Source organism: Pan troglodytes, chromosome 1, assembly GCF_028858775.2.
Source record: "Pan troglodytes isolate AG18354 chromosome 1, NHGRI_mPanTro3-v2.0_pri, whole genome shotgun sequence".
Taxonomy (NCBI): Eukaryota; Metazoa; Chordata; class Mammalia; order Primates; family Hominidae; genus Pan; species Pan troglodytes.
The window spans coordinates 131,077,501-131,092,768 of NC_072398.2; the positions used below are offsets into that span (position 1 = coordinate 131,077,501).

The 15,268-nt window shown below is 37.0% G+C and overlaps 1 protein-coding gene across 9 annotated transcripts in view; it reads left to right on the forward strand.

Annotated features, from left to right (window-relative positions):
- SASS6 (SAS-6 centriolar assembly protein) overlaps positions 1-15,268 on the forward strand; it is a 49,118-nt gene that overhangs the window by 31,916 nt on the left and 1,934 nt on the right. For 8 of the 9 annotated variants that reach the window (XM_513588.7, XM_054668103.2, XM_063816422.1 and 5 more), the window contains 2 exons: positions 12,517-12,614; positions 15,135-15,229. In XM_513588.7, coding sequence (XP_513588.2) covers positions 12,517-12,614; positions 15,135-15,229 — 193 coding nt within the window. The remainder of the gene's footprint in view (positions 1-12,516; positions 12,615-15,134; positions 15,230-15,268) is intronic. The other variant, XR_010159283.1, reaches the window with a different exon arrangement.

Consider the following 15,268-nt stretch of genomic DNA (forward strand, 5'->3'; position numbering starts at 1 on the left):
CGCTTTTATTTTTGACATTGAACCTGTGATCTTCCTGATGTCTTAAAATGTTACTGTCAAGATTGAATACATTCAAGGATGTTTAACTGTGGGAATGTAAAATAACATGAGAAATTTGGCAAGAAACAAAATAATGCTGAAAGAATATGTGAGAATATTTAACAAGATTGTGCTGTTCTGACAAATAGAACAAATACTTGATAATTTTAAAGCAAGATACACAAAACTACGTGTTTTTTCTCTTTTATTTTTGGATACAATGATAGCCAAAGATTCATTCATTGAACAAGTATTTAATGAATGTCTGTTATCTGCTGTGGCCAGGCATAGTTTTAGTTGCAGGAGATGACAGCAGTGAACAAGACAAATGCCCTGACACTATGGTGCTTACATTTTGTGGTGAAACACCAGTAGATAGTAAATTGTAATGTCTTTCAAACTAAACTGTTTATTCATTCATTCATTTATTCATTTATTTTTGTGACAGAGTCTCACTCTGTCACCAAGGCTAGAGTGCAGTGGCATGATCTTAGCTCACTGCAACCTCCACCTCCCAGGTTCAAGCGATTCTCATGCCTCAGCCTCCCGAGTAGCTGAGATTACAGGTGTGCAGCACCACACCTGGCTAATTTTTGTATTTTTAGTAGAGACAGGGTTTCACCATGTTGGTCAGGCTGATCTCTAACTCCTGACCTCAAGTGATCCACCTGCCTCGGCCTCCCAAGTGGTGGGATTACAGGCATGAGCCTCTGTGCCTGGCTTGGGTTACATTCTTGATCTTCAAGGTCAAACTTTCATCAAGGAGATTATGAAGTATGTGAGGGATTTTCTGCAGTGAGGAATGGGCCAGATGATTGATTTATCTTTTTTCTTTTAATCTGGTTGAAAGGCTTAGGGAGACAATTCTGTTTACTGTTAAGGACCAAAAAACAAAGTCTGGAAATGCCGTACACAATGGTCATGAACTACAAAATAGTAGTGGAGTGGAGAGGAGACACAGTAATACACAGCATTATTTTGAGTGAGCTCCAGCTTTTCATTCTAACCCTTGAACCGAGGAGAAACAGCTGTCCTTTTTCATTGAGTCTGCAACAGAATGGAAATGTGACTCAGTTTATCAGCATCCACAGAGCAGGCAGAGTAAGAGACTATTTTAAGCTGGTTTGGGGAGCCCCTATCCCAAGCACAGAGTGGATGTTGAAGGTTGTTCCCGGCATCCACTGGTGGTGGCTTGTGGCTAGTCCTGGGCTCCCTGGGTCCTAGGCATCCCTTGATTCTCAGTAATGAACTTGTCAGTTGGCCAATGTGGACCTGTTGACAAATTACTCTGAATTACTGTAAGGTCTCTTTTGGCTTTATTCTCTAGGGTTTGAGTTTCTACAGGAACGTTTACATTTTTATTTTCTCGGAAGGAATCTCTTATCCTCCTGACACTCTGTAATTGTAGGTGCTGAAATGCTTGTTTTCTGTCAGTGTCATCCAGTACAGATCTCTAACATTTGTGTGTGACTGGAGGCGCCCCAAGGCCCTGTTGCCTCAATTTCTTTATCTTGATAGTGTTTGGCCCACAGTGTGTATTCAGAGACAGATTTTGTGTACAGATAGCATTATTCAGTTGGGTTGACCATCTAATTCACCTAGATGGTTTAAATTAATTTTTCATTTATTTGGTATTAACTTTTTAAAAATAATGTGTAAGTATGGGAAGCTTCGAAAGGTACAAGAGGATGTACTATCTAAAAGTCGCTACTGTGGTCCCCAGTCCTCTTAGAGAAAAATACTGTTAGGAATTTCTTATGATATATTCCAGAAATATTCAGAGCATGTATAAGACCATATGTATGTGCATGTATATGTATATGTGTTCAAATATATGAGTGTTTTTATATATAAACATAAATAGTACTTGCCAATTGTTCTGCGCCTTGCTTTTTTCATTTAATGGTATTATGGAATAGGTAACTGCAGTGTATCAGAATGTAAGTTTTTGTTTCTTTTTAATGACTTCATAGTATTCCAGTATACGGATGTACTATAATTAACTAATACTCTATTTATGGATGAGTAGGTTTTTTTCAATCCAGATGCTCATACAGTGCTCCAGCAAATATTTTTGTGCATACATCTCGGTGGCCTGGTACTAATAGATTTATAGGTTACATTGTTAGAAGTAACTGTGTCAAAGGCATTTTTGCATATCTGGTGACTAAAATAGTATCTTATTGTAATGTTAATTAACATTTTCTTGATTAAAGTGAGAAACATCTTTTTATATATTTGTAGGTTATGTTTCCTGTTCTGTAAAACTCCTGTTTATTCATTTTTTGTTTTTCATTTGTTTGTTTTAGAGATGGAAATCTCCCTGTGTTGCCCAGGCTGGCTTCGAATTTCTGGGCTCACCTGATCCTCCTGGCTCAGCCTCCTGAGTAGCTGAGACTACAGGCATGCACCATTGTGCCTGGCTCTTTCTTTTATTCGTTTTTTTTTTGTTTGGGAGGTTTAACATTTATAAAATGGTTTTATAAGTGTTCTTTACATATTCTGGACACTAGTTTGCCGTTGTTTTTAATGTGTTATTTTGTAATTTTTGGTTTGTTTTTATTCTTCATTATACTTCCTTTTTAAAAATTTAAAGGTTATTAAGGTAGAATTTACATACCATAAAATCCTTCCACTTTAAGATTAGTTCAATAATTTTAGTCAGCTTATAGAGTTGTGAAGCTATACCACAGTTCAATATTAGAACATTTACATTACCCTAAGAGTACCCTAGTGCCTGTTTGCAGTTTATCCTTACTCCTCCTTCTAGCCCTAGGCAACTACTGATCAGCTGTCACTATAAAATTTGCTTTTCCAAGTTTCATATGAGTAGAATCATACAACATGTAGTTTTTTTGTGTGTCTTTCTTCTTTTTTTTTTGAGATAAAATCTCATTCTTTCATCCAGGATAGAGTGCAATGGCCCGATCATGGCTCATTGCAGCCTCGACCTCCCTGGGCTCAGGTGATCCTCCTATCTTAGCCTCCTGAGTAGCTGGGACTACAGGTGTGTGCCACCATGCCCAGGTACCTTTTTTTGCATTTTTTGTAGAGATGGAGTTTCACCATGTTGCTCAGGCTGATTTCGAATTCCTGGGCTCAAGGTATCTGCCTGCCTCAGCCTCCCAAAGTGCTGGAATTACAGGTGTGAGCCACCATGCCTGGCCCATGTCTTTCCTTTTCACTCAGTATACCATGTTTGAGGTTCATCCAGGCTGTAATGTGTATCAGTAGTTCTTTTCTTTTAATTGCTCAGTAGTATTTCATTGTATTGATATGCCACAATTTGTTCATTCATCAGTTGATGGACATTTGAGTTGTTTTAAGTTTTTGGATGTTACAGATTAAGCTGCTGTGAACATATGTGTACAAGTCTTTGTATTTATTGTGGGTGAGTACCCAGGAATGGAATGGCTGGTGGCATATGTTTGATTTTTAAGAAATTACCAAACTTTTCCAAAGTGTTTTTACAATTTACCACCAGCAGTCTGAGAGTTCAAGTTGTTCTGCATCCTTCCAACAGTTGGTATAGTCAGTTGTATAGCCATTCTAATACATGCATAGAAGTACCTCATTGTGATTTTATTTATTTATTGAGACAGTGTCTTGCTCTGTTGCCCAGGCTGGAGTGCAGTGGTGCAATCTCAGCTCACTACAACCTTCAGGGTTCAAGTGATTCTCATGCCTCAGCCTCCCGAGTAGCTGGGGTTACAGGTGCACGCCACCACGTCCAGCTAATTTTTGTATTTTTTAGTAGAGACAGGGTTCACCATGTTGGCCAGGCTGGTTTTGAACTCCTGACTTCAAGTGATCCCCTACCTCGGCCTCCCGAAGTGCTGGGATTACAGGCATCAGCCACCACACGTGGCCCCTCATTGTGATTTTAGTTTGCATTTCCCTAAAACCTAATGAGGTTGAGTATCTCTATTCATGTGCTTATTTAACATCAATATTAAAATACCACTTTGGTGATATTTCTATTTGAATCTTTTGACCATTGCTAAACAAGGTTGTCTTTTTATTGAATTATAAGTTCTTTGTATATTCTGGATACAAGTCCTTTATCAAGTATATGATTAGCAAATATTTTCTCCCAGTGGCTTCCCTTTTCATTTTCTCAATGTGTCTTTTGAAATACAAAAGTTTTTAATATTTGATGGAGTGCAATTTATCAAACTTTTTTCTTTTGTGGATCTTGCTTTTGGAGTTATATATAAGAACTCTGTCCAACCACAGGTTGAAAACATTTTCTCCTTTGTTTTCTTCTACAAGTTTTATAGTTTTAGTTGTTACATTTAGATCTGTGATCCATTTTGAAATAATTTGTGTGCATGGCTTGAAGTAAGGATCTAAGTTCATTTTTCCCCCCTGCTCTGAATATCCAGTTCTTAGTACCATTTATGAAAAGTCTTTTTCTCTGTTGAATTGTCTAAGCACCTTTGTTGAAAATCAGTTGACCATGTAAGGATTTATTTCAGGATTCTCAATTCTGTTTCATTGATTTTTATGCCTATCCTGTGCCAATGTCACAGCATCTTAATCACTATGACTTTACATTAAAAGTTTTGAAAGTCAGTAGTATAAATCTACAGACTCTATTCTTCCTTTTCAAAATTGTTTTAGATCTTTTACATTTTCATGAAAATGTTTGGTCACCTTCTCAATTTCTACAAAATGGTTTGTTTGGATTTTGATAGGTATACAAGGAATTTATAGGTCAGTTTTCAAAGAAATGCTGTTTTGACAGTATTGTGTCTTCCAATCCATGAATATTAAGAGTCTTTCCATTTATTTAGAGCTTTACTTTCTCTCAGTAATGTTTTGCAGTTTTCAATATATAAGTCTTGAATTTCTTCTGTTGAATTTATTCTTAAGTGTTTTATTCTTTTAGATGCTATTGTGGGTATAATTATTTTATTTTTCAGAATATTCATTGATGTGTAGAAATGTATGTCATTTTTGTATGTTGATCTTGTATCTTGAAACCTTGCTAAACTCATTTATTATACTCATTAGTGGTTTTCGGTAAATTCTGTTGGATTTTCCACATAGACAGTTATGTCATCTGAAAATAATGACAGTTTTACTTCTTCCTTTCCAATGTGGTTGCTTTTTATTTATTTTTCTTGCCTTATTGTAATGGCTAGAACCGATAGTACAATTTATTTTTATTTATTTATTTTTTGAGACAGAGTCTTAGTGTCACCTAGCCTGGAGTGCAGTGGCACATTCTTGGCTCACTGCAACTTCTGTCTCCCAGGCTCAGGTGATCATCCTACCTCAGCCTCCCTAGTAACTGGGACCACAGGTGCATGCCACCATACCCCCAGCTAATTTTTTGTAATTTTGGTAGAGACAGGGTTTTGCCATGTTGCCCAGGCTGGTCTTGAGCTCCTGAGCTCAAGTGATCCACCTGCCACAGCCTCCAAAAAAGTGCTGGGATTACAGGTGTAGGCCAGTGCACCCAGCCTATAGTGCAGTTTAAATAAATGTGAGAGCAGACATTCTGGCCTTGTTCCTGAGCTTCAGGGCAGAGCATTCAGTCTTTCATCATAAGCATATTAGCTGTAGGTTTTTGCTAGGTGGCCATTTTTCAGAATAAGGGAGTTTTATTCTATTCCTAGTTTGCTAAGAGCTTTTATCATGAATGGTTGTTAAATTTTGTCAAATGCTTTTTCAATTGATATGGTCATGTGGCTTATCTTTTATCAGTTAACAGATTGTATTGATTGTTTAAGATTATATTAGCCTTTCATTCTTGGGATAAACTTCACTTGGTCATGGTGTATTCTTTTTATATATCGCTGGAGTTAATTTTCTTTTTCTTTCTTTTTCTTTTTTTTTTTGGAGACAGAGTCTCTCTCTGTTGCCCTGGCTGGAGTGCAGTAGTGTGATCTCGGCTCCCTGCAACCTCTGCCTCCTGGGTTCCAGCGATTCTTCTGCCGCAGCCTCCCGAGTAGCTGGGACTACAGGTGCCTGTCACTGCACCAGCTAATTTTTGTATTTTTAATAGAGACACGGTTTCGCCCTGTTGGCTAGGCTAGTCTTGAACTTCTGAGCTCAAGGTCAGAGGTGGGTGATCCGCCCACCTCGGCCTCCCAAAGTGCTGGGATTACAGGCGTGTGAGCCCCAACACCCAGCTTGGAGTTAATTTTCTGATAGTTTGATTTTGTGTCCATGTTCATAAAGAATATTGGCCTGTAGTTTACTTTTCATGTACTGTCTTTAACAAATTTAAATCAGGACAATACTGGCCTCATAAAATGAACAGGAAACTGTCTTTTCTCTTTTATTTTCTGGCATATATTGTATAGAGTTGCTTTATATTTTCTTTAAATGTTTGGTAGAATTTTCCAGTGAAATCATCTGGGTCTGGAAATTTTTTTGCCGGAGGCTTTTTTCAGCTGTGAATTAATTTTTTTCAATACCTATAGAATGTTTGGGTTATTTATTCTTAGGCCAGTTTCGATAGTTTGTGACTTTCACAGGATTAAATCATTTAATCTAAATTTTAAGCTATGTGCGAAGAGTTGTTTTTAGTATTCCATTATTATCTTTTTAATGTCTATAGACTCTGCTGTAACATCCTCTCTTTCATTACTTATAATGGTGATTTTTGCGTTGTCTCTTTGAAAAATCAGTTTGGTAAGAGTTACCAATTTCATGGATCTTTTCAAGGAACCGGCTTATGGTTTCATTGGTTTTTCAATTTACTGATTTCTCCATTTTAATATTTTTTCCCTTCTAACTGCCTTGAGTTTGTTTGGCTCCTTTTCTTACTTTCTTAAGGTAGAAGATTATGTTCTGATTTAAGAGTTCTATGTTAATCTAAACATTTAATGCTATACATGTTGTTCAGTCTTGCTTTAACTGCATTTCACAAATTTTGGTATTTGTATTTTCATTTTCATTAAGTTCAAAATATTTCTTTTTCTTTTTCTTTTCTTTTTTTTGAGACAGGGTCACACTGTGTCCCCCAGACTGGAGTGCAGTGGCATGATCGCAGCTCCTTGCAGCCTCACCTCCTGGGTTTATGTGATTCTCCCACCTTAGCCTCCTGAGTAGCTGGGACTACAGGTGCACACCACCACACCTGCCTAATTTTCGTATTTTTTTGTAGAGACAGGGTTTTGCCATGTTTCCCAGGCCAATCTCAAACTCCTGGGCTCAAGTGATCTGCCTGCCTTGGCCTCCCGAAGTGTGGGGATTACAGGCATGAGCCACCACGCCCAGCCCTATTCTTTTCAAGTACACATGGAACACTAACCAAGATAGACTACGTCCTAAGTCCTAAACCAGTCTGGAATTAAACTAGAAATCTATAACAGAAAGATATATGGAAGATTTGAGGGAAATTAGAAAATATTTTGGCCAGGTGTGGTCACACACACCTGTGGTCCCAGCTATTGGGGAGGCTGAGGTGGGAGGATCACCTGAGCCCAGGATGTGGAGGTGGCAGTGAGCTGTGTTTGCACCACTCTGCTCTGTCCTGGGCAATAGAGTGAGAGGTCTCACAAAAAAAAAAAAAAAGAAAGAAAACAATAGGTATTCTGTTTTTGTTGGGATAATGTTCTTTAAATATATCTCTTTGTATTATTTTTATTTTAGTGGTTGCTCCAGGCATTATAATATACATACTTTTCGTAGTGTGTAGAATTAATATCTTACCACTTAAAGTAGAATATACATACCTTGCCACCGTACAGTCCCTTTGCCTTTTCCCCCCTTATGTTTTCATATTTCGTATGTATTGTATCTGCATACATTGGAGACATTATCAGACAATCTATAATTTTTGCTATCCTCCATTATACATATTTAAAACTCCGGAGTGGGCTGGGTGTGGTCCCTTACGCCTGTAATCCAAGCACTTTGGGAGGCCGAGGCGCGTGGATCACAAGGTCAGGAGATCGAGACCATCCTGGCTAACGCAGTGAAACCCTGTCTCTACTAAAAATACAAAAAATTAGCTGGGCATGGTGGTGGGCGACTGTAGTCTCAGCTACTCTGGAGGCTAAGGCAGGAGAATCACTTGAACCCGGGAGGCGGAGGTTGCAGCGAGCCGAGATTGCGCCTCTGCACTCTAGCCTGGGTGACAGAGCGAGACTCCACCTCAAAAACAAACAAACAAAAAAACACAAAAAAACTCTGGAGTGGAGAAGACTAGTTCGTTATATTACCCAGTGTTTACCATTTGTTTTGTTCTTCTTGTTCTTTTCCTTCATTCCTGGTATTCTAAGTTCTTCTACAGTATAATTTCCCTGAATGATAGAACATTCATTAGCATTTCTTTTAGAGGAAGTCTTCTGTCAATTCTTTTTCTTCCCCTGGGAATGCCTTTCTTTTACCTTTCCCGAATGATGTTTTCTCTTGATACATAATTCTGTATTCATAATCCTTTTCCTTAAGCATTTTAAAACTGTTGTTCTGCCTCTTTTAGGATTCCATGATTTCCAATGAGAAATTAGCAGTAAATTTGAATCGTTCTCCTATAACTAGTGCATCATTTTCTCTGCCTGCTTTTAATATATATATATATTTTTTTAGTTTTTCACAGTTTAACAATGATGTGTCTGGGCATGAATTTTGAACTTATTTGACTTTATCCTTTTGGGGGTTTACTAAGCTTGGTGAACCTTTTCCCAAATTTTTGAAGTATTCAGCCATTATTTCTTCAATTTTTTTTTTTTTTTTTTTTTTTTTTTTTTGAGACAGGGTCTCGCTTTGTAGCTCAGGCTGGAGTGCAGTGGTGTGAACAGAACTTGTGGCAGCCTTGACCTCCCAGGATCAAGCATTCCTCCCACCTCAGCCTCCCATGTAGTCAAATATTTTTTTCTGCAGAACACTCTTCTTTCTTTTAGGACTCAAAAGACATGAATATAAATCTTTATTTTCCTAAAGGTCCACAACTTTCTGTTCTGTTCTTCCATTCTTATTTTTTCTGTTTTTCAGATTTGATTATTTCTATTGATCCGCCTTCAAGTTTACTCTTTTCTCTGTCCATTCTACTATCAAGCCCATTCAGCGGTTTTTTTCTGTTCTAAAATTTCCATTTCATTTTCTTTCCTTTTTTTTTTTTTTAATGAGACTTTTTTACATTCATTTGAACAGTGTTATTAGAGCACGGTTATAATGGGTGATTTGAAGTGGTTTTTCTGATAATTCCAGTATTTGTGTCATCTTGGGGTTGACTTCTTCTGGTTTAACTTTTCCCTTATGAGTTGCTTACATTTCCCTACTACTCTATTGAGTGATTTTGGATTGTATCCTGGACATTAGAATATTATGAGATCCCAGATTTTGTTTAAATCCTGAGGAGAATGTGATTTTTTTTTTTTTAAGCAAACAATCAGTCTTGTTAGGTTCAAGTTCTGATTAGCCTTCTTTTTAGGTTGTGATTCTTAAGTCAGTTCAATTTTTTTCAAAAGAGTTTCACTCTGTTGCCCAGGCTGGAGGATAGTGGTGCAATCTCGGCTCACTGCAATTCTGGGTTCAAGCAATTCTTGTGCCTCAGCCTTCCGAATAGCTGGGATTACAGATGTGCACCACCACGCCCAGCTAATTTTTGTATTTTTAGTAGAGATGGGGTTTCACCATGTTGGTCAGGCTGGTCTCAAACTTCTGGCCTCATGTGATTGACCCACCTCAGCCTCCCAAAATGCTGGGATCACATAAGTGAGCCACCATGCCTGGCTGTCAGTTCAAATTTTAAAGACTTTGTCATGTCATGCTGTTTGGATCTGTCTCAAGTGTGCTATTCTGTGACCTTGGCAGTAGTTTACCCCATAGTTCAGTTCTCAAAGCCTTTGGTATGCTGATTAGGGTCAGATTCGTACAGCTCATAAGTGAGCCTAAGAGTTTATATACCACTTGATAGGATTTCTCCCTTGAGTTTTCTCTCCATGATTTCCTCAGAATTTTCTGTGCCCTTAGGGTCCCCCTTCCTGGTCTTCTGGCTAGAAAATACAGGCCTAGGTTTCCTTTCCCTGCTATGCAGTTCCTGCAATTGTATCTCCATCTGTTATCAAGCAGCAAGAGGACAAAGAGAGTAGAAAAGTAGGGAAGATGTTTCCCCTGTTAATGAGGCCACAGTGCCTTTGGTAGGAAAATATGATTCCCCTCCTTCAAAGTTTTAGTTATCGCCTCGCCACTGTTGCTGTCACCATTACCTCTGGCACTTCTGCTTCCATATAGTAGCCTGGGAGTTGGAGCAGGAAAGAACACAGGGAAAAATGAAAAGAAACGGATTTTCCTCCCTCTCTTTGACGCTTAGGAGTTTCTTTTTTCATATCTCAGCAGAAAAATAAATCTACCTTGATATTAATATTATATTCTGGCTCTCTTATGCCTAGTATTTACATGAAGTATCATTTTCTATTTTTTTATTTTCCAGCCTGTGTCTTTAAATGTGATTTCTTTTAGATATTTATAATTGACTCATTTTAATCCATTCTGACATTCTGGCTTAAACAATTTAAAATGTAATGCATATAATAAGTTTTACCATATTATGATTTGTTTTCTATATGTCCTGTTTCTTGCCTCCCTTTTCTGTTTTTCCTGCCTTCTTTCCAGTTAGTTTTGTGCATTTTATTTCATTTTTCATTTTATATTTACTCTTGGCTTTCTTTTATTTTCTTTGTGTTTACTCTAGTTTATAATATACAATTTCATCATCTACTTTCAAATATTATTATACTACTTCCCATGTAAAATAAGACTGTTAAAATAATATACTTCCATTTCTTCCCTTCTTTTTGCTACTGTTGTCAAAATTTTACTTGTATCTTTGTTATAAGCTCTACTTTTTTTTTTTCTTTAAACAAGTATATTTAAAAGACATTAAGCAATGAAGAAAAATCTCCTTGGTTAACCCATACATTACTATTTACACACTTTTTTCCTTTATGTAGATCTAAATTTTCATCTGGTATTATTTTCCTTTCTCCTCAATAACTAAGATCTCTTATAGTACAGGTTTTTAAGGCTTACAATGCAGGTCTGTGAGGAATTAATTCTTCTTTTGTCTTATAATGTTGTTATTTTGACTTCATTTTCTCTGAATATAGAACTTTAGGTTGGCAAGTTTTTTTCCTATCTGTATTTTGAAGATGTTATTCCGTTGTTGCCTGGATTGAATACTTTCTGGCAAGATGTCAGTAGTCATGTTTATATATAATGTTTCCTTTATATAAAGTGACCTTTTTCTCTGGGTGCTTTTAAATTTTCTCTTTATCATTCATTTTCAACAAGTTAATTATGCCTTGGTGTGGAGTTTGTGTATTATTGTTTAATTGGGGTTTTCATGAAGTTTTTAAATAGGTGGGTTTGTAGTTTTTATCAGTTTAGGAAATTCTAGTCATTATTCACATTTCTTTTTCTGTTTTGTTCTCTTTTTTGGTGTTCCTCCTTGGTACTCCAATTATACGTGGTTGATTACTTGATACTTTCCCAGGGAGACTTAGTTTATTTCATTATTATTTATTTCATTTTATGTAGATTCTGATGCTGTGTCTTAAAGTTTATTAGTCTTTTCTTACTGCAGTGTATAATTTGCTGTTAATTTATTCAGTGAGAAATTTTCATTTTATATATTGACTATTTTATGTCTGGAATTTTCTTTTCACTCTTTTTTATATCTTCAATTTTCTCATACTTTTTATTTCCATTAAGTTCTTACACAATTACATTTGTGTCCCTGGTCTATAATTTCTACCATTTCTGAATCTGTTTCTGTTGGCTAATTTTTCTTCTGAGTATGACATCTTATTGTTGTCTTTGTAATTTTTGATAAGTGGAGCATTGTGAGTGTTACATTGTTGATTGTCTGGATTTTATATTTCTTTAAAGCATGGCAGGCTTTTTTTTTTAGACAGGGTCTTGCTCTGTTGCCCAGTCTAGAGTGCAGTGATGTGATCATAACTCACTGTAACCCCAAACTCCAGGGCTTAAGTGATCCTCCTACCTCAGCCTCTCATATATCTGGGACTACAGGTGTGCACTACCACACTGCTGGAATTACAGGCGTGAGCCACCACACTTAGCCAAAGCCTGTATTTTTATGGTGTAGATTTATCAGAAAACAAATTTAACCACCCATCTCAATATAGAACTGTCTAATTCACCCCGGTAATGGTGGCTCATCCCTGTAATCCCATGATTTTGGGAGGCTGAGACGGGAGGATCACTTGAGCCGAGGAGTTTGAGACCAGCCTGGGCAACACAGTGAAACCCCGTCTCTACAAGAAATAAAAAATTAGCCAGACTTCGTGGCGTGTACCTGTAGTCTCAGCTAGTTGGAAGGATGAGGTGGGAGGATCGCTTGAGCCCAGGAGATTGGGACTGCAGTGAACCGTGATTGTGCCACTTCACTCCAGCTTAAGCAACAGAGCAAGGCTCTGTTTAAAATCCCCCCTCTGCCCAAAACTGTCTACTTCTATATAACTCAGTTACATGAGATGTTTTTCCTTCTCACAGGTTCAGTTTAATTTGCAGTTTACAAAACCAAATGCATCACTAGGAGATGTTCAGTCAGGAGCAACTATTAGTATGCCTTGCTCAACTGATAAGGAAAAGTAAGTGCTTAATGACATAAAATTTAATGTTTGCAATTCTGAAGGCCATCTTACAGAATTTTTATCAGTGCTTGAGAGCTGTGATGCCCACCTGTTTACCTGAGACATTTCAAGTTACTGATCATTGGAATTTAAGTTGAATCACTCTTAGCTATAAAAAAGATTTCTCATATTTTTTTCTGTTTCCTCCTCCAACAATCTACTCATTTTTTTTTTAATGTGGGATGTGCTTAGATAGTAAAATTTCGTTTGTTGAAAGAGATTTTCCTACATAACTGAAGACTGGGCTTTCAAATATTCTCAGACATATTCATAGAAATTTTTAAAAATTCCTCATGGTCAGCTGTTTTTGTTTTCTTATATGGCTATGTCTGTCCCTGGAAGCTCTCCATTTTTCTGATTTATTGCTTTCAGTATAGTCTAATCTAAAATACCAGCTAGTTAATATGCTAGAAATATACAGAGAATGAGTAAAAAGGTTTGTGAGATTTTCCCATAGATAACAAAAATAAGCTTTAATGCCATTTTGCGACTTCCATTCCCTGTTTTTTAAACAGGGTTTACATAGTGAAGTCTGTTGATTCAATGACTTGTGGTTAAATCAAACCACTCATACAGGCAAACTTTTCTCTCTGGATAGACTTCATGTTTGTAATTTATTACTACTAATATAGTTATTTATTAAATTTAATGGCTTTAAGGCCTGTCTGCTGATACTCATTATCATGAGCTATCACTATCCCAGTTCTACATTACAAACTTAAATTACTAACATAGCTCAAAGAGGGTTCTTATCCCCAGCTCTCTAGCTTTTATTCATTGGATCATGATGTGTTAAAATAATTAAAATGTTTGTGGCTGGTCACAGTGGCTCATGCCTGCAATCCCAACACTTTGGGAGGCCAAGGTGGGTGGATCACTTGAGGCCGGGAGTTCAAGACCAGCCTGGCCAACATGGTGAAACTCCATCTCTACGAAAAATACAAAAATTAGCCGGGCGTGGTGGGCACGTGTAATCTCAGTTACTCAGGAGGCTGAAGCATGAGAATCGCTTCAACCCAGGAGGCAAGAAGTTGCAGTGAGCCGATATTGCACCACTGTGCTCCAGCCTGGGCGATAAGAGCAAGACTCTGTCTCAAATAAAATAAATAGAAAAAATAATGTAAAAAAGTTAATATTTGTGAGCCTCCATTTTTAAAAAAAGATCAAAATTCACTTGTTCACAAGGGAGAGCACCTTGAATTCCTGTTAATGGTAGAATATCATAATGTTTGATATATTTAATTCATCATAGGCCAGGCATAGTGACATACACCTGTAGTCCCAGCTACATGGGAGGCTGAGGCAGGAGGATCACTTGAGTCTGGGAGGTCAAGACTGCAGTGAGCCATGATCCTGCCACTGCACTCCAGCCTGGGTGATAGAGTGGGGCCCTGCCTCAAAAGGAAAAAAAACAAAAAAAAAAAAAGCCAGACATGGTGGTACATGCTTGTAGTCCCAGCTGCTTGGGAGGCTGAGGGATCACTTGAGCCTGGGAGTTGGAGTCTGTAATAAGCTATGATCAGTCACATCACTGCACTCCAAACTGGGCCTCAAAACGAGAACCTGTCTCAAAAAAAAAAAAAAAAAGAAAAATCAAATCATTATAGACAGAGCAATTTTACTAGCAGAAAATATGACAATCGTATTTGTAGTATGAAGTCAAACATATCCATCTGTCCATAAAATTAGGACTGTTCAGTGATTTTGAGTTTTTTCTGGTTCTTTTGTCAGCTAGCAAAAAGTGGCACCAGGTATCAAACTTTAAAGAAAAAAATAAAATAGAAAAAAAGTCTGTTCACCCACTTATTTCTGAAAATTGGGTCAAGAGCAACCATCATTTAATTTTAAGGATTGATTTATTCTCATTGTTTTGCAAGAGCCTTTAACTTCTTATTACAAGTAATACTAGGGAAACCGATAACACTGGATGTATTTAGAAAGGATGGCAGTGGTAGTAGAAAGGGGAAACACAGAAATGCCCTTCTTTCTCCCCCAGATTTTCTCATTTGTATTAATTTGATCAGAATTTATTGTTGTGTAATGTGTATTAATACTTGATCATGACTACTTTGAAGCACTAGAAAATTTCGAAGAGCTTTTGGTCAAAGGAAAAAGAAATATTATTTTAAATATGAGTTAGAAATTAATAGTGTTACTCTCAAGGCACGTATTTTTCTGTCATGTATCACTTATGTGCTAGTATTTAAATTTTTATAGCACTTGTAGAATTTTCATTTTTCCCACCATCCTTATCCCAGCTCTTAAAATTTTATTATAATCTACTCTTTACTGAGGATACTTTGGTTTATGTATAAAATTACCATTTGCTTAAGAAACCAGTGAAGAATGTGTTCTGAACAAAGCTAAGCTATAAATAGAACTTAGTTACATTATCTTATATATATGTATACATATGAGATAAACCTTCAAAGTTAATAAAGACTTTGTTAAATAAGTTATTACCATTTTCTTTTTAAGTGGTGAAAATGTAGGGTTGGAATCCAAATACCTGAAGAAAAGGGAAGATAGCATTCCTTTACGCGGACTCAGCCAGAACCTATTTAGTAATTCAGGTAAGCAGGGATTTCTGGATTTTTGTACTTTATAGTTGA